Source organism: Talpa occidentalis, unplaced genomic scaffold, assembly GCF_014898055.3.
Source record: "Talpa occidentalis isolate TD23 unplaced genomic scaffold, MPIMG_talOcc4v2.1 talOcc4.9, whole genome shotgun sequence".
NCBI classification, from domain to species: domain Eukaryota; kingdom Metazoa; phylum Chordata; class Mammalia; order Eulipotyphla; family Talpidae; genus Talpa; species Talpa occidentalis.
The window spans coordinates 54,874,464-54,897,166 of NW_023605305.1; the positions used below are offsets into that span (position 1 = coordinate 54,874,464).

The window sequence follows — 22,703 nt, forward strand, 5'->3', positions numbered from 1 at the left end:
CATTAATAGTGTCTCCTGTCAGTTTATAGCTTAGGAACATAGGTAATATTAAACTTTAGCTACTCATATCAATGCAGTGTATGAGATAATTTCAACTTAAAAGGGAGGCAAAAATGTAAAAATAAATTTTGGCATCCACATTCTCATCATCATTTCATTTTGAAGGGAAATAGACTGTAAAAGAAAACGAAAATCCTAGGACAATGTGTCGAAAAATTATGGTTAACATCATTTTTGTAACATCTGCCACTCTAGTTTCGTTTACCACAAATGCAAAAATTGAGTTGATTGTTCCTGTTTGCCATGTGCCTTTTCAAAATTCCTATGCACCAGTCCTGCTCAGTAAATAGATGTCTCCATCTAAATTATCTTCTATCCAATAGTCAAGAAATCAGACCACGACATGATTCCTCTCTAGAATTTTTTCCTATACCCCTCCTTTACACTAAGTCCTATCTTTACAAATTGCTGTTTAACTTCCAAATTAATTCTTCCATAATTTCAAAACACTCGAACAACCTCTCAGTCTACTATACTTAGGTACTCCAAGCATCCAATAAATTCAGGCAGGTGATGAAGCATTTAATATAAATATGAAGAATGCACTCCACCAACCAAAACCAACACCTTGGGCAAGACTCCTCAATGCTCAGACCTTATTTCAGTGATGTCATTTGAAAAATGTCATTTGGGGCAGATTTTCCAAAATCCTATCAAATTTCCAAGTCATAAGCATGATAACTATAGCCAAGACTCTTATAAAGGTACAGTGGAAAGATCATCTTAAGGGAAGCAATTTCGCAAGTTTTACACAACTTTACCTAAGCCCCTCAACGTATGTGCTTATCTACTGATGCTCCATTTTACTAGTGAATTGGGTGGGTGGGTGGCTGGTTGGGGGTGGGGGATACCCCATATATTTGCACTGGGGAGAAAGACATCTTGACCCCTGCTAAGAAGCTCGAATGTGACAGCCCTGCAACATTCACCCAGCAAGATTTTTCTGAAGCCAATCCGAGGAAGTGGTCAAATAAAAGCTGCTCCCCGGGGTGCCTTGTTACACACGCTCAGTGTGCAAGGGATGGTGAACAGGCAGGCAGAAAACACTGGGGTGGACGGAAGATGTTTTTTGCTTTTTCATTTCAAATTTGAAAAGGCTGGGCTCAAAACAATCCGGTCAGGGACCAACCCGCCTCACCAGTTCGCAGTGTAGAAACATGACTCCACCTCGCCAACGACCGCAAGAGGGAGAAGCAGCTCCAGGGAACCGGAGGAGGCTCCGAGCTCGTCCCACCCGCGGGCCGAGCAGGCCGGCAGGTACCAGCCGCGCGCACTCCGCGCCAGCGCCGGGAGAGGCGGCCCCGCCCACTCTCGCGCCGCTGGGACCCGGCGGCGGGTCACGTGACTCCGCGGGCGGCCAATCAGCGCCGCCCTCCGCGGTATTCAAATCACCGGCGGGGCCGCCGCTTGTGCAACGCGTCGCCGACGGGGTCGCCGGCCGCCGCGTCGTCTTCCGCCGCCATGCTAAGCGCAGGGCGCTGACGGACCTCGGGGCTGGGTCGGCGGGATGGAGACTCGGAGTGTGCCTCCTGGGCCTTACCGGGCCACCAGGCTGGTAAGGCGGCGCGGAACGGGACAGAGGGCAGCCGGGGTGAACGTAAGAATGTTTGTGGGTTCACCTCAAGTTGGGGGGGCTTGGAGTCCAGAGCCCTGCGGCCCGGAGAGAGTGAGGGGCTCCCGCCACGCGGACCCCGCGCAGGCCGCGTCTCTCCCTTGCCTGTGAGGGTCTTGCTTGGCCTCTACGCTGTACCCACGGGGCCGTTAGGGCCAAAGGGAAAAGCCCTTTGGAAGGCGTCCTTCATGCTGTCGCCTGGCGCATTGTCGCCTGGGTAGGCAACCCCTGTGCCTGGTGTTGTCTGCGACCCCTGGGACAGCGTCAGATGTTCCACGGTTCACCCCTCACCACCCCCATCGGGATTCGAGAAGAAATTAGAATGAGTTCTAGTGCTTTCTAGATTCAGATAGGAGGCAAGCCTGAGTATGATAGATTCCTTTTGCTGGGTTTGTAGAATTTAATGCAGATACACCCATTGAATAGCACTTGGTGACAGCTGCTTATTCCACAGTTTAAACCCAGGTTATTTTTAAGGACCCATCGGGAACTACTATAGGTAGTCACTGAATTTATACTCTTAAACATGTCTTGTGCATTTGTGTCTTCAGTCCAAAAGGATACAGTGCCACTGGTTATGGGACATTAAGAGAGTCGCTTAACTTTAAGTGAGCCCCAGTTTTCATAATGATAATGTAGGACTGATAGTATATTTCCCCCTTGTTAAGATTTCCTGAGAGCAGGGCCTCCCTGGTGGCGCAAGGGGTTAAGCACCACACTGGGAAGCAATCCGCAGCCTCTGCAGCACAAGTTCCATCCCTGGCCAGCCAGGGAGCAACCGACATGGCGCAGCAGACCTCCTGGCTCGCCCGCTGCTCCCCTCAGCAGTGTATTCCAGTTAGTCTGCCTATTCTGTTTCTCACTCTGTCTCTGGTGGATCCTCTCACTCCCCTGCATCTCTGGTCTGTACCCCAGCTCTTGTATGTATATATTAATAAATCTTAAAAGAAAATTTTCCTGAGAGCATACTGCATGTGAAAGTGTATTATATGGGAGCTATAGACTGACAACTTACCCTCTAAGGACATTTATTACTAGCCCTCTGTTACTAATAAGGAAGCAGGCTCAAAGAACATAAGTGACCCTCCCAAAGTCACATAAACAATAACTAGCAGAGTTGGAATAATTCCTGTCTTCCTACTACAGTGATCTTTACATGGATTCTGTTGCAGTAAGTTTTTGGTTATATTTACCTGTGTAAGGATAAAGTTCAGGGCTGAAAGTAACCTTCGATCAGGTAGTCCTGTCACATTGTTTTAAAATTCAGTAGGTTAAAAGATTGCAAGCACACTATTAGTACTTACTATGTATTAATTCATTTTAACATTACACCAAGCCCATTAGGTAGGTAATATTGCTCCCATTTTATGGCTAAGAATATTGAGGCACAGATCAACAGTTTCACTGATTAACTCAAGTCCAAAAAGTCATAAACAGTAAGTGATGGAACTCGAGTTGGGAAACATATCCTAGTAATCTCACTCCAGAACCCACTCTCAAAACACTGTCATCTCAGAAAGGCTATTCTATAATCTACTTTAGGCAAAGAGCCCCTCTGTCATTTTCACTTCTGTATCCACAGTACACATGCTGAGGGAATATGTGGGATTGTGTTTTTAGTTCTTAAATTTTGCATTGTGTTATTAGGGCCACATAGGTTAGATAAGTGAAAATAGTTTTTATTGGCACAGCTGGGGTTACAAATCAGATCTCTTGATCTCTAACATGGACCCTTTGATTCAAAAGTCATGTATTCTGCAGCATTGTCACCTTCATGCTTCGATATTTGAGTTGTCACAAACCTAAAAGTTTGGGAGGTTTGACGACAATTTGGAAATATAAATATTTTTAATGTAAATTTATCACAATGTCCAAGTAAATACAAAATATTAAAATTTACTGACTTGCTCCATCGATGTTTACTATAGGAATCTTCATATAAGATATTTAATAAACATAGACTCTATTTTGATATGAAAGATATGATGCCAATAAATCTACTCTGTGCCATGAATTTTATATCACCAACATACCTAGTTCTAGAGTTTTGAATGGCTGGATTTTGAATGCCTGGATTTGTCATTTAGCTGTGTGGTCTTGGTCAAATTACTTAATCTTTCTGGACTTTATTTCTTTATCTGAAAGTGGGATAATATTGGTACCTATTTAAGAATTAAAACGAAATAATGTAAAGTACAGTGCCTGACAAAAATGCTACCTCTATATTATTAATAATTCAGGGGAAAATAAACAGGAATAAATACTTTTTCTGTTGAGGAATAAAGGTAGGTTCATTGTAGTTCTTTATAATTCCTAGGTTTCCTAAATAAGTTAACCAACCACTGAAATGCTTTTGGTGGAAGAAAAACTATCACATAAAATTATTTCAATGCTAGAATTCACAAGAGGAAATTAATACGAAATAATAAATTTTCTGTCCTACAAATAAGATGATTTCTTCATGAAGTTTGTGATGTATCAGATATGAATGAAAGAATTTACTATGTCTAGTTTATTTCAAATCAGTAAGAGATTTTTGTGTATTTTTATTCTTTTCCTTCTTTTTGCAGTGGAATGAAGTTACCACATCTTTTCGAGCAGGAATGCCTTTAAGAAAACACAGGCAACACTTTAAAAAATATGGCAATTGTTTTACAGCAGGAGAAGCAGTGGATTGGCTTTATGACCTATTAAGAAATAATAGTAATTTTGGTCCTGAAGTTACAAGACAACAGACTATCCAACTGTTGAGAAAATTTCTCAAGAATCATGTAATTGAAGATATCAAAGGCAGATGGGGATCAGAAAACCTTGATGACAACAGCCAGCTATTCAGGTACTGAACAGATAAATGACTGGAAAATAAGTATTAACTTTGAGACCATGTTTCGACAACTTTTTTGTTCTCTCTGGAATGTTCTTCCACCTTGAAACACTACTCATGTCAGATTAGTACATATATTTCTTATCCCTCTTATAGCTTCCTCTGTTAGGCCTATCTCTGTCAGACCAACATAGTTTCTGTTTCTCTTATGTACCAGAGTTTTTTGTTGTATATCCATTAATCTAGGTCCTTGGATTATAATACCCATGCATTTTTTTCCCTACAAAATTAGTATTTTTCAAATGCAGTGTCTTAGAAATTGATTCTTGCTCTTGTATCAAAGGTTATTTCTATTATATAGAAAACTAAAATAAAGAATAAAGTAAAGGATAACAACCATATAAAATAGTTCATTTTGCATAATGCTCTACAACTACTCTTGTAATTACTCCTCACTTACCTTTGTTGTCTCTGCAGCAGCTCATCCTTTGATTACTGGTCCTCAAGACCCTAGACTTGTCTTCACGTGACCTCATTCTTTAGAACCATTTTTTGCCTATTAGATACTATATGCCATACAGTAAAAAAAATCTCCCATTCTTAACAGAGATCTTACATCCAGCCTAAATGAATGACACTGTCTTCCCTTACTTGCATTCATTCTTTCTCTTCTTATTAAATATGATTTCATTATCAATTCATGTTTGCTTTACTGCCCAAATAGTTACCTAATCTATCTACTTCTCTGCCCACTACATATGTTCTTTTTGTTAAACCATTATTCTCTCTTACCTGGGATTCTGTGTAACTCTTCAACTAGTCTCTGCTGCTATAATAACAAAATTAAAGAAAATTAGAATCAGGGTTGCTGTGAAGCTGTCTGCAGCCTCTGCGGCACTGGTTTGATTCCCAGCTGGCAAGGGAGAATCCTACATGGCGCGGCAGACCTCTCCTGTCTCACCCACTGCTCCCCTCAGCAGTGCGTTAGGTCCATCTGCTTGTTCTGCTCCCCACTCTGTCTCTGGTGAATCCTCTCACCCTCCACTGACTCTGGCCTGTACCCCAGCTCTTGTATAAATAAAAGTAAATCTTTTAAAAAAAAAAAAGAAAAAGAAAATTAGAATCAAAGCTTGCCAAAAATGTGTAAGACCTTATTGGAGAAAATTAAAAAATTGTACTGACTATAATGAAAGGAAAAAGATAATCTGTTCATGAATGAGACTTAGTATCATAAAAAAATCACATCTTCCCAAATTGATATATAAATTCAGTACATTTTCATTCAGAACCCTTGTATAATTTTTTTTTGAAGTTGACATTCTATTTTTTTTTTTTAATCATTTATTAAATGGATTTTTCTTTATATGAAAGCAGTGTGTGTTCATGGTGGGTGAGGTCAGAAAAGTGCTTGGTCTGACCCTGGCTCAGATGCCTTCGAACTTTCTCTGAGACCAAGACATAAGCCAAATAACTTTTTTTAATATCATGATTTGTTTGTTGAACGTCAAAAATGAAATTGATATTTGAAATGATAGCACTTAGGTTTTTTTTTATCTGAAAATTCTTTTTTTTTTAATTTAAATATTTTATTTTATATAATTCTTACATCTTTTTTCATCTTTGCACAATGTATGCATTTTCATTTTGGTTATATTCCCCATACAATTGCATCTCCCCCCTTATTTTGACTCTAGTCCTTCCTCCCCCGCCCCCCCCAACCCGTGTGTCTCTGCTTTATAGCTTGTTGATTTTGATTTTTACTTTGTACTGATTAGTCTTTTTCCTGGTCTCTTATTTAGGTTTTCTAAATTCCAGTAGCACTTACTTTTATTTTTTTTATTTTTTTTTTTTTTTATTTTTTTGAAGGGTGGCACACCTTTATTAAGTGTCAAGTATGCCTCAGAAGATTTATTTTTTTTTTTTTTTTGCATCATTGGGTTTTTTTTTTTAATTTAAATTTTATTTTTATATTCCCCATATAATTACAACCCCCTTATTTTGACCCCAATCCCTCCTTTCCCCGCCCCACAACCCTCTATAGAGTGTCTCTGGTTCATAGTTGTTTGTTGATTTTGATATTTTCTTTCTTATAGTTATTCTTTTTCCTGGTCCCTTATTTAAGTTTTCTAGATTCCTGATATGAGTGAGACCATCCGGTATTTTTCTTTTTTGAAGTTGACATTCTAAACTTCAATTAGTAATGTAAAGGTCCAAGATAATTTGAACAACAAAGAGGGAACAAGAATTGACTTACCTGGTATATAGGCTTAAATTAAGCAATTAAGTACTGAGAAACCAATGAACCGCATATATATATATAGGTACTTGATATAAGTTATATGTATATTGAATTTGAAAACATTCATGAGGGAATATTAGAAAATATTTTTTAGTATAGTAGATTAAGAAAGAGGTTCTGAGGTCACTAAAAACTGATAGAGTGAAAAAACACCAAACCTTCTTTTTTTAAATATTTCTTAGAGTAAAATAAAGAATAAAAACATGAAAACTAAGGAAATACATTAACTGTAGGTTATTGAGTTTTCTTAGGAAGAGAGAAAGAAATAGGCAAGTAATTTTCTTTCATTTAAAGAAAAAGAGAATGAAATCTAGGCAAAATGTTAAAAATTGCATTGATTGTTATATACATAAATGTTGTTTTATATTTCTGTACTTTTTTATATCTTTGAAATATTTTATATTAACATGGAGAGGAAAGTATGACCAAAACCAGCAACAGAACAAATTCTGGAGCAGAAAATATATATTAATTAAGTAATTTTTCAAAGGAATTTTGAAAGGTAACAATACTAGAATCATTAACGCTCCAACAGAATTAATCCTAATAATCCTAAATTATATAGAAATAAAATATGTATTTTATACTAAAGACAAGAAGCTATCAAAAGGATTTTTTTTTTTTTAAAGATTTATTTATTTATACAAGAATGGGTACAGGCCAGAGGCGCAGGAGGGTGAGAGAATTACCCGAGACAGAACAGGGAGCAGAACAGGCAGAATGTCTGAAATACTCTGTTGAGGGGAGCAGTGGGCAAGAGAGGAGAGATCTGCCATGCAATGTGGGTTGCTCCCTGGCCGGCCAGGATAGAACCCATGCTGCAGAGGCTGCGGACAGCTTCACAGCGCTGTGCTCAACCCGCTGCACCCTATCAAAAATATTTTTAAAGGGAAAATCAGTATATGTAGAATCTTGATTCCTTAGCCATATAAGTAAATCTAGTTTTTTGTGTTAATTCGTAAGAAAAAGACACATGAGAAGTTTGTTTTTGATCTCACATTTAATCGCATATCATTTTAAAACCAGGTTTCCTACAAATTCTCCACTGAAAGCTCTTCCACGCAGGCATCTAGAATTGAGAAAAAACAGCATAGAGAACTTTTCCAGAGATAAGGATGGTGTTTTTAAATTACGAAACTTATCTCGTAGAACTCCTAAGAAGCATGGATTACATAACTTTCAGGTAAAATATCCTTTTACTAATCACCTATTTAAATATGGTTTCTATGTGCTTAATAAGAGAATCACTAAAAGTAAATGATCCTTTCATATTTGAAGCCAATACTGAAATCAGTTAATCTAAAATATATTCTAAAAATGTATGCATAAATTTGTTTGAACACATTAAAGCAATGAAAAATGATAGAACTACATGAAACATTTGTATAATTTAAGCAGATTTTGTTTTAAATTGATTTGATGGTGGTGACAACTACAAAACCAAAAACTATTGCCATGTTATATTATTTCTTCAGTGACACCATATACCTCACAATGGACTGATATTAATATTAGGAGTGGTATCAATTCAATATTTCCATAATTTGAGCAGGACAAAGTAACCTACCATAATGTCTTCCCCCCACCTTCCAGGAAAATACAGAAAAAATGAACTGTGAAATAATCAATGAAGATCAAGAAAACTCAGTTGATAATAAGGAAATATGCCAGGAAGATGTTGAAGAAGTTTGGAGATATATTATCCTGACCTAGTAAGCTATAACCAAGTTCTTGAGGTGTTCAGAATATTTGTTTGACATTGTCAAACAAATTTGTCTTTATTTGTGAAAGACAAATAAAAGATTTGTTCTCATAGCCTAGAATTTAACCCATATGGTTTTTTTTAATATTTTTGCTATAGTTCTAGCACAGTAGAAAATAGTGTTTTCAGTATAATTTGCTTTTTTTTTTTCAATCAAAGTTATAGCACTTTGAAAGTTATTAAGATAAATTTATTTGAAAGTGGATACTAAACCTAAGCCTTCAAAGTTTGGTTTAAGGATACACCAAAACATTTTGATAACATTTTTGTCAATCATACTCTTTCATATCTATATTCTGTTCCACTTATGGAGAAAATAAAGTTGTATTCTTTTCTTCTGTTTAGCCTACAAACCATTTTAGGTGTGTCATCCCTGGAAGAAGTCATAAATCCAAAACAAGTAATTCCTCAATATGTAATGTACAACATGACCAATACAAGTAAACATGGAATAGTTATACTACAAGACAAATCAGGTTGGTATTAATAAAAGAAGTTGGAATGTTTTTTAAATTTGCTAACAAAGGTCACAGCTATACTGAGGGTGCAGAGCCACCAAAATATTGAAAGTAACCTAATTGAAGGAGTGTTTGGGAGACAATTATTTTATCGTGGTTTAGTAATCACAGTGGAATAATTTTTAAGTTAAAATTCATACTATTATTTTAGCTCCTAAGGTAGATTAATGAATATTTTTTCAATGGTAGGATCAAATATCAAAAGTTATGAAAATAAAATTAAAACTATTGTCTAACCACATTTTTATAGTTGGCCTACAATGTGCCAGACATTGTGCTAAAGGTTTAGTAATAAACAAGATAGAGATGGTCTGTGCTTTCATGGAGCTTATATAAGTAGTTATCTACAGATTTACAGGGGTCAAGGAATATATGTAAAACCCATAAAATAAGACCAAACTCTCAACACCGTTATTCTGAAGAACATTGACTTTGTAATATATATTTATATATAATGATTTGTGATATGAGATAGAAAAAATCAAGGAACTAAATCAAGCCAGATGATTAAACTTAGATTACAAAAAATAAATTACAGTAGATCTATTTAAAATGTTAATTCTTTTAAAAATAATCGCCATTTATAGAATTAGCTGATATGCATTATTTTGAGTTTCTATGGGCAAGAACTTTGAAGTTTTAATTATAGGAACAAAAACTAAGTTCTAAAACTTAAAAGTTTATCGTCATATAGCTCTGGACTAGTCCTATCTTTCAGTATCTAAAACATCAGTGTAACATACTTAACATTATGTTAAGTATGATCTCATCCAAACTTTCTGTCCTTTATAACCATAAACTTTCAAATCAAATGTATGTGTGTTTTGTGTCTGTGTCAAAAAAATGCTAGATTTTATGAACCATATTACATTTTGTGGCACTTAAAAGATTTTAGAATGTTAAAATTAACACTTACTATGTTATTTTTCATCTTAAGATGCTTTGAAAACACCTTTATGTTCAAATAGCATATCTATAGTTAGAACAGATAATGGGGGGCTTCCCCTGGTGGCTCAGGCAGTTGAGCACCGCCGTGTGAAACTGTCCTCAGCCTCTGCAGCGCCAGTTCGATCCCGGCCAGCCAGCGAGGGTCCCACATGGCGCAGCAGACCTCTCCTGTTTTGCCCGCTGCTCCCCTCAGCAGTGTATTTCGTTAGTCTGCCTGTACCCCCGTTCTTGTATAAATAGATAAATAAATCTTTTTTTAAAAAAAGAAGAGATAATGGGGATGAAGAAAAGATAGGTAATAAAGATGAATGTGAATTTATTTCTGACCCACTCTCTCCAAAAAAAATATAATGAATCCTTCTTTGGGGGTAGCTAATTGTTTTATGTATTGTGGAAAGAGTCTAATTCAATATACCTATGAATTTTAAATTTGTGTTTTAAAATATTGACTAAGTATGAAGTTTTAAGTCTATATGAATTGCTAAATAATTTTTTTTTCTCTGTATAGATGACCTTCCTCACTGGGTATTATCTGCTATGAAGTGCCTAGCAAATTGTAAGTTAAGCTAACAAAAATGTCTGTATTTTTTTTTTTGATAGTGTTTAACAAGAACTAAGGAAATTTTTAAAATGACTTTTTAGTGCTGATAAAAATACATTTTTTTCTCATGATGTTTAACATTTAAGTGAAAATACATTTCTTTGTAAGAGCCCTTAACTTCTGCTATGCGGAATCTGATTTTGTAATTCAAGCCCATCGCTTATGATGCCATTCTCATAAGTCATAGAATTGTAGGCTAGAGGATCTTAAAGGATTTTTAAGTGTAATCTACACCACTTGCCTCAGCGCATTACAGAGAGTTCAAATAGCCACTTTTAAGGAAAGCAGCTTGTGAGTGAAAAAGTCATTCACAATAAAGTCTCGGGCCTCCCCGGTGGCGCAGCGGATTGAGCACAGCACTGTGAAGCTGTCCACAGCCTCTGCAGTACAGGTTCAATTCCCGGCCAGCTAGGGAGATTCCCACATGGTGTGGCAGACCCCTCATGCCTCGCCCGCTGCTCGCCTCAGCAGTGTATTTCGGTTGTCTGCCTGTTCTGCTCCCCCGCTCTGTCTCTGGTGAATCCTCTCACCCTCCTGTGCCTCTGGCCTGTACCCCAGTTTTTGTATAAAAATAAATAAATCTTAAAAATAATAAAAATAGTCTCATAAAATCCATTTCAGTCTTGACTTTGTGCGCAACTTCAGCATTCAGATGCTTCATGATGTTTCTCCTCCATAAGATCTATTAATGGGATTTTCATGGTTATGAAAAAAATCATCTGTCACTAATTGGCAAATCATTTTTCTAACATTTTATTCATCAATTTTTTCCATACTCATCAGTTTTAATTGATTTTTATAATTTAAGACCATGATTGAAATAAAAACCCTAATTTTTAAAAATGTAATGAAAAATTAAAGCATATTGAATGATTTTGTTACAAAAGTGTTTTTCTAGTTTTTACAAAATTAGTATTTTATTAATGTTCAGTATAAGTATATATTCCCTAGTTGTCCACTGGGTGTCAATATGACAAAATAACAGAATAACTAACAATAAAGTAAGTAATGTAAGTTACAGAACCATTTTATTTATCAAATTGAGGTAAAGTATTACATCATAAGTTTAAGGTTTTTGAACTTCTCTTTCTACCTTTTCCCTTCCTAACTGGCCTTCTAGCTTATACTTTGGCTTGTGGTTAGCAATTCAGGTAAGTCTATATTTAGGGATGTCTAAATGTCCCATTTTTAGGGATTTGTACCTTCCTTTTCTTCCCTGTTTGTGTTACACCTAATTGATAGCAAAGATAGAACTTAGTAAATGCCAGTTTAGCAGCACTCTAGCCAGATATTGTATTAAGACTTAACTTGTAATTTTATCACCCACTGTAATCCTATCAAATATAGAAATCAGAGGTCTATGTACTCTCCACAATTTTTTTTTCGGAAGAGAAAAACTAAAGCTAAGAAAGTCTTCTAATACATAAGAAGCTATGTATTTAAATACAGATTTTCTAACAAACTATTTTTAATTCCGGTATTTTCTGTATTAAACTTTCTAACAATTATCACATTTTTATTGTACATATTAAGACTTTAATGTCCTAGAAAAATCTTTATTTTGCTCTATATAAAACCCTTATTAGCTTTTAAGCTACTGTGTATATATGTACTCATGTATGATTTGTTTTCTTTAATCCTTTTTTTCAATGTGTTTATATTTTTGTGATCATACAAGTTTGGAGACGGAGAAGAGAGATTAGTTTGGGTTTGGGGAAGAAAAAATGTTTTAACCTGAAGTAGCATGGTAACTCAAATCTGAGTGCATGTTGCATTCACTAGGGAGATATTTGCAAGGATTCTGATTTAGTTGAATCAACTAAATCGAAATCTTTATTTATTTAAGTAAGCAAATCACAAGCAAATATTTTTAAGTCAGTAATTCCTAGTTCCACCTCTATAGATTCTAATCTGTATAGAGAAAGATTTTTAATAGACATGTTAGATGGTATTTTAAATCTTGTTGAATCTCAAGATCCTATTCCTTGCTTTTACTTTATACTTTCTAAATTCTGACTCTATCTTTGCTACCAAGAACCCATTCATCTTGGGTAAGTTACTCTTGAGTTTAGTTTTCCTCAGCTCTACATGACATCAGGTCTTAATTCTGCAGGAAGCAATATTGAGTAGGCATTATTATTTCAGTAGCATTAAACTAATTAAATATCAATGTAAAGATAGTTACTTAAATTCATTAAGGGTGTGTTTCATGTCAGATAAAATTTATTCATGAAAATGTAAATTTACAAAAAATGGTGTGAAAGAATTATTTGGATTATCCTAATCTTTGCTAATAAAATGAATTGTTATAATGAATTACAGTAAAATTCCACTAAAATAAACTTCCCTCATACTCTTAAAATATATTTCAAATTTTGCTTTATATATAATTTTTCATATATAAATACTAAAAATAAAGCAAAATGCTAGTTATGGCAATGATTTCTAGTAAAAAGATAACAAGGAACGAGATCAGTATAACCCTTTAAATTTTTGAATTGTCAAATTTGTTAGACCTGACTCCTTCATGAAATACAGGTTTTATATTTTTTGTATGTTCAAAATGTATATTAAAATAAAATATATTTTGGGCCTCCCCGGTGGCACAGCGGTTGAGCGCTGGGTTGAGAGGCCCGCAGCCTCTACAGCGCCGGTTCAATCCTCAGCCCCCGGGCAAGGGTCCCACATGGCACGCAGACCTCTCCTGCTGCATCCACTGCTCCCCTCAGCAGTGTTCTTCTGTCCTTCTGCCTGTTCTGCTCCCTGCTCTGGCTCTGGTGAATTCTCTCACCCTCCCGCGCTTCTGACTGTACCCAGTGCTTGTATAAATAAATAAATAAATCTTTTAAAATAAAATAAAATAAAACAAAATATATTTTGCTTATTTTTTTGCTTTCTTTCTTAGGGCCAAGAAGTAATGATTTGAATAATCCAACTTATGTTGGATTTGAAAGAGATGTATTCAGAACTATTGCAGATTATTTTCTGCATCTCCCTGAACCTCTGCTTACCTTTGAATATTATGAGTTATTTGTGAACATTTTGGGTATGTATTCATTTGTTAAAATTTTCAAGTAATATAAAAGTGTAAGTAAATATGAAGATGGCAGGCTATAAATTATTTTAAAACTTAGGGATGCTCTGTTTGCTGTTGTATTGTTTTCAATAACTCAGATATAGGGCCTCCCCTGGTGGCGCAGCGGTTAAGCGCTGGGTTGCGAGGCTGCCCGCAGCCTCTGCAGCGCCAGTTCGATCCCCGGCCACCGGCAACGGTCCCACAAAAAAAATAAAAATAAAATCAAAAAATAACTCAGATATATCATTTCAACTAATTGGGTGTCCTACAATTCAATTTAGTTCTGACTCTACACAGAGGCACAATACATAAAAGACAAAGTCAATTCAATTCTGATACTAGCTACCCAAAATTAGTGTGAAATCCACAGGTTAAGGGTTCAGTTTCATGAAACTATCCTCACTTCAGGCACCATATACAAATGGAATCCTTAAACTACTCACACTTCTGCCTGACTGACTGACTACCAATTTGGGGATTACAACAGCTCAGTCGAGTTTATTCACTGCAACAACTCACAGAACTCTTTAAGTGCTTTGCTTAACCATTACCACTTTATTCTAACATGCATGTCAGGAACAGCCAAGTGAAAGAGATGTAGGGCAAGGTATGGGGGTAGGGATTGTGTAGCACTTCTTTGTCTTCTCCAGGATTGCCCTCCCAGCATGTTGGGTTCACCAACCAGAAGACTCCATTAGCCTTGTTTTCAGTTTTAATGGAGGTTCTCTTACACAGCCATGATGGATGAAATCCTTGGTCTTTGGTGGTTGAACTCAGTTTCCAACCACCCCCTGGCTCCCCTCAGGAAGGTTTGGAGGGAGGGCAGGAGTTCCAACTCTCCGAGCAAGACTAGCCATGAATCACCTTATTAGTGTAAACTCTGGGGTACTCAAATAAAAAAAGACTTCTAGTCAGGAAATTCCAAGGGTTTTAAGTGGTGGTACCAGGAGCAAAGACTGTATGTTTTGTTATACCATAGTTGTAGTTTGCACTTAGAGATTGAGAACAGATATTTATAAATGTATTTGACTCAACTTACTTAATTGTTGAAGTAAATTTTAAGTTATTTATATCACAAGTTGGAAAATTTCTAATTAAGTCTTGCGCTTTGTGACTGAATGTTGCATGTGTCCTATTTAAGTGGCTTCTGAATTAAGCAACTGCTATTTGTACTATACTAACAATATATACTATTGTGATGCTTTATTTTTTTAACTTTACTATTGTTTTTGTTTTATTTTTGTCTATTGTCATACAGTTGCATCTTAATTTTTGTTTCATTTCCTGGTAGTTGTTTGTGGCTACATCACAGTTTCACATAGACCCAATGGGATTCATAAAATTCAAGATGATCCACAGTCTTCAGAAATCCTTCACTTAAACTGTTTGAATTCCTTCAAATCAACTGAGTGTCTTCTTCTTAGTCTGCTTCATAAAGACAAAAACAAAGAAGAATCAGATACTACTGAGAGACTACAGATAAGTGATCAAGGATTTCAAGAAAAATGTGCTAAAAAAGTGCAGCTAGTTAATTTAAAAAACAGAAGACCCGCTGCTAATGACATAATGGGCGGAAGTTGTCATAATTTAATAGGCTTAAGTAGTATGCATGTTCTGTCTGCTAACATCAAACCAAAGTGCTATTCTTTAGAAGGAATTGTAGATATGCCAGGGAGTTCAAGTATAGAGGTCTCCAGCATATTCCATCAATCTGTTCTAAACATAGAAGGACAAAATAATAAACTATTTTCAGAGTCTAAAACCAAACAGGAATCCCTAATGAATCTTCATTCAGAGGAAAGCATTCAAAAGCCAGTCGGTGTTAATTTTAGGAGAACCTCTATTCTGACTGTTCAAGACCAAGAAAAGTTTTATAATGGGAAATGCAAGTCAAAACAACTTTGTAGATCTCAGAGTTTACTTTTAAGAAGTAGTACAAGAAAGAATAGCTATATCAATATGCCAGTGGCTGAAATTATCATGAAACCAAATCTTGGACGTGCCAGTACAAGTGTGCAAACAGCTATGGAAAGTGAACTTGGAGAGTCTAGTGCCACAATCAATAAAAGACTCTGCAAAAGTGCAATAGAACTTTCAGAAAACTCTTTACTTCCACCTTCTTCTTTGTTGACTGGCACACAAAGTAAGGTTGATGCTTTTGATGCATGTAATATTAACTCTTAATGTTGACTAACTTTGCTTATGTGGCTTTTCTTCTCTGATATTGCTTTATTTTTTTCTTCCAAAATGAAATTTCTTGTTGTAAAATACTGTTGTCATGGCATAACCCAGATTTATTCTACTTACCTAAAAGCAATTTCTTTTTTTTCACTTACACTTGTTCTGAGTCACTTAGTTTATAAGTGAAGGATCTTAATATTTAGAAATGGGTTATAAAGTATATAAGAATCTTACAGTGCTTTTGAGTAATGTGAAAATTTCAAATAGTTTTAAGAATTACTAAAATATTGTTTTGCCTTCTATATGTAACTGTGTATGCTGGTAGTATGAAAGCAACTAGTGTCACTGATGTTTTCTTTGGCGGGGGGGGCTAACTTTGCCTTCTAGGTTTGCTGCAACCTCATTTAGAGAGAGTTGCCATTGATGCACTGCAGTTATGTTGTTTGTTACTGCCCCCACCAAATCGTAGAAAGCTTCAACTTTTAATGCGCATGATTTCTCGAATGAGTCAAAATGTTGATATGCCCCGACTTCATGATACAATGGGTACAAGATCACTGGTAAGTTAAATTTATTTCTTACAGAAAGAATAAGCCTTATACTATTTCAAGAGATCATAAATAAACCAAAAAAAAAAAAAATCATCTAAAATCACTACTCCAGTTATAACTATGGTCTTGAAATTCTAGCATCCTGGATTAGAAAGTCTCTTGAAAGTCTAGCCTTTCCTAGCATCAGAATGTTGGTGTGTTAACCTTTTGTGCTCAGTCTGCTACACTTTCACATCCTAATTTTTATCTTGTCTTGTCTGAGGACTGTATCTCTTCACTCATCTTTTATCACTTAGTTATTGACCCAGAGTGTCAGACCACATTATATTGCCTTGCACCAATTCTGGTTGGTGTGAAGGAAAGAGATGTAGACACTTCTGAAAGTTGAAGCATACATAGATCTGTGAAGTTGAGAATTAGCAGAAAATCCACGTACCAAAAGTCTTAGGTTTTTCAGAGATTGTAGAAGTGGGGAAGTTGTATTTAATGAATTATGTAAATTAGGATGGCACGTCATTGTGGCCAAGAAGTTGAAGGGAACTACTGTGAAGCAGTCTTAGACTGTGGTGATGAAGGTAAAGGCATTTGTATGCCTCTGTTGACTAGAAATGATTGCTTGAAATAGTATCTAATTCTTTCTCTTTTTTACAAAAGCTTCTTATAGTAAGGAATCTAGAACAAAGCTATTTTCTTTCACTCATTAACTGCAGGTCTTTAATAATGACATACTTAATATATAAGAAGGAAGAATCATTGTTGACTAATTGTGGCACCATTTGAAAGCTTAAAGAAATTGTAGCGGAAGGTATTTTGAGAGACATGAGTGAAAAGGAGATCATTTTGGCTTTATACTTTTTGAGTTTAGACGTTACAGGATATCTAGGTGAAATTTATAAAACAGAATGTTGGAAATGTGAACCTGATAAGAAAGGTCAGGGCAGATTTTTTGAAGACATAGTAGTGGAAACTATGAGAGTAAATAAGCAGTACAAAAACTGAAAAAGAAAAATAAAATACTTTGTGTCTTCCAAGAGTAGGTCTTGGAAGAAGATGAGGAAACCTGCTTGAAATTGGGGAGATAAACCAAAAATTTCAATTGAACGAAAATATCCATCATCTATTGGGTGTGTAGTGCCAGCAAGACACAGAGATAATCTTTCTACACCATTTGTAGTGAGAACCAGGTGCAGGGCAGGCTGGGGGTCAGGGGACCAGGAGGCTAACAGGCCTCCTAGCCCTTGGCGAATCTTCACTCTCACTGACTTCCCTGGCATTCTCATGGTCTCCTCGCTGGTCTCTACTGCTCTCTGCCACACAGTCCCCTGTTGCTTCCTCTTCTCTGCTGCTCCACCTCTGTTTCACCACCCTTATATGCTCAGTCTCTTGGCTCAAGTGTGCCCACCTACACACACCCACACCATACTCCAGATGCCCCCCATCAGGTATGCATGTAAGACCACAGGTGTTGATCATAGATGCTAATGGCAGGAAGGCCAAAAAAAACCTGATAACTTCCATTTACCCTACAGGTTGCCAAATACTTATATAGAATTTTGTTATTATTTTGGAATGTCGGGGGTGGGGGCAGTTATGGATATGAATGCATAAATGAGTTTTGAAACAGCTTACTCAGAACTTGAAGAGTCCTTATGAAGGAATTGAAATTTGCTTTCAGTTTGTATTTGCTTTCAAATGCTGAGGTAAGCATTAAAAACTATTCTGAGTTTTGAAAGATAAATGAGTACCAACCTTATCATCACTGATGTTTAGATATTCTGGTTTGTGTTTTTGTGAGATTAATAAGTCAGTGTTCTCTAATGGCTTTTAGGCAATATTTTATATGGTATTAATGGAACCTATCATGTTTACTGTTAAAATAGTGACAACATTAAAGAAAATACTAAGCCTTCATATTCCCTTGGAATTATATCAAGAAAATTCTGTTAAAGTATTTATAAAATAATAAACATTCTTACCTTATTAATAACTTCATTTAATAAATTACCCTCATTTTTAAGCTAAAGTTGGCTTATTTTGAATTTGAGCATAATGCAACTTGAAATTACTGATATTCTAATTTATATAAGGCCTGAGGTTTATCAGTTCGTATTTCTTAATATGCTTCTAGATGATACACACTTTTTCTCGATGTGTACTATGCTGTGCTGAAGAAGTGGATCTTGATGAGCTTCTTGCTGCAAGATTAGTTTCTTTCTTAATGGATCATCATCAGGAAATTCTTCAAGTACCCTCTTACTTACAGTCTGCAGTGGAGAAACATCTTGACTACTTAAAAAGAGGCCGTGTATGTATTGTAAGGCTTACATTTTTCTGCATTAGTTTAAAGTGGCAAACTCATCTAAAACTAGCCTTAATCAAAAAGGGAGATTTATCAGCTCACATAAATAACCTCTAAAGGAATATAGGCAGAATCTGAGCCCTCAAGTAGCAATGAGACTGTTCCGTCCCTCTGTCTCTTATTTCCATTTTGGTCCTATCTTTGACAAATTGTTTTTTCACATGAGGGGACTATGACTGAGTAAAGCTCTTGAGTCAGACTGCAATCTAAAAGAAAAAAGAGCTATCCCTCCAACTGCAATTTGTAAAGTTCTTGGTATGGAGTCTGACAGGCCTAATATTTGGGTGGTTGAGTGTGAGTAGGTTGGAAAAAGAGCCATACTCTGTTTGGCTCATAGATTAGAGAAGAAACAGTTTAAAAAAGTGAGGATGGTGGTAAAAGTAGAATGAAAAGGAACTGTGGAGGAGAAGAAGAATACTGAGCAGCCAGAACAAATGTCTGTTACATTCAAAATATATCCAGGGTCTCCCTGGTGGCGCAGAGGTTAAGTCTTAGTACTTTCAAGCTATCGCCAGTCATTGAGGCATGAGTTTGATCCTAGCCAGGGAGCTACCCACATGGCACAGCAGACCTCTCCTGTCTCACCTACTGCTTCCCTCAGCAGTATATTTCAGTAGATCTGCCTGTTCTGCTCCCCACAATAAGTAAATCTTTTTTTAAAAAGTCAAAAATATCCAGTGTGCTGCCCACGTTTATATTAATGTGTCATGAACTCCCATGCCCCTCCACAGTAATTTTAGCAGTTACTGTATCAGAACATTAATGTTTTAAGGTGAATTAAAATACCATTTTATTACAGTTTTGTAATAAAAATCTAGTTAATGATAATAATGAAAATAATGATGATAGCTGTCTTTAATACTTACTATGTGCTGTATCCTTTATATGTAATCCCCATTGTACAGATGAGTAAAAACAGACCAAAAGAATTAAACAGCTTGCTGAGTTACAAAGCTGCTAAATTGTACACCTTGGATTTAGATACTACTGAGTTATTACTACTCTACTGCGTTATAAAGTTTTCTGTATTTTTTGTTGAATGTGTTGAACATTTGTAGCAACATAATGATACCAAATTCCATCAAAAGGATGCTTTATCAGCTAGACTAGAGACTTGACCAGAATTAATAGATTTGTACTATTATTTTGTTCACTATAGATTAAAAATCCTGGAGAAGAACTAATTGCTCCTTTGCCAACATATTCATACTGTATGCAGATTAGTGCTCGGGAGTTTGATGAACAAAAAGTTACTACCTCTCAAGCTGCAATTTCAGAACTTTTAGAAAATATTATTAAAAATAAGAGTTTGCCTCTAAAGGAGAAAAGGAAAAAACTAAAACAGGTAAGAGAATGAACAAGTTTTCAGGGCCTCCCCTGTGGTGCAGCAGGTTGAGCGCAGCACTGAAGCTGTCCGCAGCATGGGTTCAATTACCAGCCTGTCAGGGAGATTCACACATGGTGCGGCAGACCTTTCCTGTAGCACCCACTGCTCCCCTCAGCAGTGCTTTAGGTCTGTCTGCCTGTTCTGCTCCCCACTCTATCTCTGGTAAATCCTCTCACCCTCCCGCGCCTCTAGCCTGTGCCCCAGCTATTGTATAAATAAAAAATAAATCTTTAAAAAAAAAAAGGAATGGGGGCCTTCCCAGTGGCGCAGCGGTTGAGAGCTGGGTTGCGAAGCTGCCCGCAGCATCTGCAGCACCGGTTCGATCCCCGGCTGCTCCCCGGCCACCGGAGGAGGGTCCCACTTGGCGCGCAGACCTCCCCTGCCACCCACTGCTCCCCTCAGCAGTGTACTTCGGTCCTTCTGCTTTGCTCCCCACTCTTGCTCTGGTGAATTCTCTCACCCTCCCGCGCTTCTAACTGTACCCAGTGCCTGTATGTATAGATAGATAGATAGATAGATAGATAGATAGATAGATAGATAGATAGATAGATAGATAGATAGATCTTTTTTTTAAATTAAATAATAAATAAATAAGGAATGAACAAGTTTTTGATCACAAATATTTTCTAATATGCTGTTATTGTTATTTAATATTTAGAATCTAATTTCTCATTTTAATATTCTGTGTTTTAAATATTGAATATATAGGCTTTGTACAACCACCTTCCTGGTTTTACTCTTTATCCTGAAACAAAAAACAGTAACAGTAATAATAATAACTGTACTCCTTGTTTCTGGTGTTTTCTATGAGTATAGCTTGGATAGCTTTGGAAAACAATAACAAAATTTGGATTATAATACGTTAACTTTTAGTGATGCATCAGTACCATTTAGAATTTTTAGCCCTACATCAAAACCTAGAGCCCTATGATTCTGGTAAGTCCAATTCCAGGTGTGGAATGCTTAAAGAAATATAAAATATACTATCAGTAGATTTTCATAGGCTTTACTAATAGAAAGAAAGCAAATTTGGAATTGAAGAGAATTGGTAGCAGAAAAAGCAAGGACAAAGTGAAAGGTACTGAATTCTGATAAAATCTTGAATGCTGAGTTCAACTAGTATGTTAAATGCTGTCTAATTCCTCACCTTGGTTTTAAGTTTCAGAAGGCGTATCCTCTGATATATCAGAAAAGATTTCCAACCACAGAGAGTGAAGCAGCTCTTTTTGGTGACAGACCTACAATCAAGCAACCAATACTAATTTTAAAGAAACCAAAGTTTCGCAGTCTAAGATACTAACTGAAATAAAATTATGTAATGCTTGTGGAACTATGGTAAATGAAGCCATATCTGTGAATCTCTAAAATAGAATCTTGATCAATAAGGTTTTTCTAAAAAGGACACATTATATATGGAGGTGCTTAACATTAACTTATTACCAGATATTTTCACCAGAAACATTTTTTTGTTTTTTACACAATAATCTGGAAAAAATTTCATGGTGTGTGCTAAAATTTTATTTGCTTGAATTTTTAAAATTGACCTATACATCAAGATGAAGCTGTAATTCTATCTTTGAAAGAAGAAAACTTATCTACATATGTGTTATGGGTATTAGCTAAAGAACTGGTTGGTGTTACTATTTTTTTCTGAGTGTAAGAATGTGAATAATATTTGAAAACCCAATGAATTAATTCTTAGTTGCTAAATTTTGCACTCTTGTATATTTTTCTATTTTTAATCTATTTATATATGTATGTGGTTTTTAAAAATGTGTGTATATGTGAGAGAGAGACCGGTTTGCCTTAAATATCTCAATTACATCAAATTTTTTTTGAGTAAATTGCCTTTACATTCTGTGTACATAAATCTACTAAAAGATAGATGTATAAAAGAAGTAAAAGCAATCATGTATTCATTCAAAAGATATTTATGTAGCAACTACTATGTGCCTTTCATTTTCAGATATGGAAAGACTATAATAAATAAAATATTTTTCCTTAAAGTGTTTATTTTCTAATCAAGAGAAATACATCTTGAGATACTTAAAATAACAAATACAACCCCTGAAATCAAGTCATGGGGATTTTTTTCAGCTGAAGATTGGCTACTCATGGAACCATTCTCTAAGCTAATGTTTCTCAAGCCTTGCATATCAGAATCACTAGGAGAGTTTCAAACCAATATTTGCTCAAACTCTCATTATTACAGTTAAATCTCAATTCTAAGGGATGGCATATAGTTACCAGTATTTTTCATTCTCTAAGTGATTCCAGTATCCAACCAACTTTGAAAATCAGTGCCCTAAATACTTGACTTAAACATTTAAATAAATGTCAACATGGTAGCACACTCACTTTATATCATTAGATGAAAATGCCAAATATAAATACCTCATATCTTAATACAAGATTCTTTGAATTTTCTGCTTATTTGACTTGATAGAAACTGGAAGCAGTTTTTCATCCATGTTATACTTCAACATTGTTTGATCCATTCCTTACGTGTCAGGATATACAGAATG

The 22,703-nt window shown here is 35.9% G+C and overlaps 1 protein-coding gene across 2 annotated transcripts; it reads left to right on the forward strand.

The window, feature by feature from the left end:
• Positions 1 to 1,488: 1,488 nt before the first annotated feature.
• Positions 1,489 to 21,595, forward strand: DEPDC1 (DEP domain containing 1). Of its 2 annotated transcripts, XM_037499498.1 has the most exons (12): positions 1,489 to 1,615; positions 4,243 to 4,508; positions 7,822 to 7,978; positions 8,389 to 8,507; positions 8,903 to 9,033; positions 10,532 to 10,579; positions 13,530 to 13,670; positions 14,992 to 15,843; positions 16,269 to 16,441; positions 18,561 to 18,737; positions 19,951 to 20,136; positions 21,338 to 21,595. In XM_037499498.1, the coding sequence occupies exons 1-12, from the start codon at positions 1,568 to 1,570 to the stop codon at positions 21,476 to 21,478; spliced, it is 2,439 nt and encodes an 812-aa protein (XP_037355395.1). In that variant the 5' UTR covers positions 1,489 to 1,567; the 3' UTR covers positions 21,479 to 21,595. The 2 variants fall into 2 exon arrangements, with proteins under 2 accessions (XP_037355395.1, XP_037355396.1); XM_037499499.2 differs by lacking the exon at positions 14,992 to 15,843.
• The last annotated feature ends 1,108 nt before the right edge of the window (positions 21,596 to 22,703 follow it).

Coding starts and splice junctions, on each gene's coding strand:
- DEPDC1 (XM_037499498.1), top strand. CDS start 1,568: ATGGAGACTCGGAGTGTGCCTCCTGGGCCTTACCGGGCCACCAGGCTG. Junction 7,979..8,388: donor ATGGATTACATAACTTTCAG/GTAAAATATCCT, acceptor CCCACCTTCCAG/GAAAATACAGAAAAAATGAA. Junction 16,442..18,560: donor CAATGGGTACAAGATCACTG/GTAAGTTAAATT, acceptor ATATGCTTCTAG/ATGATACACACTTTTTCTCG.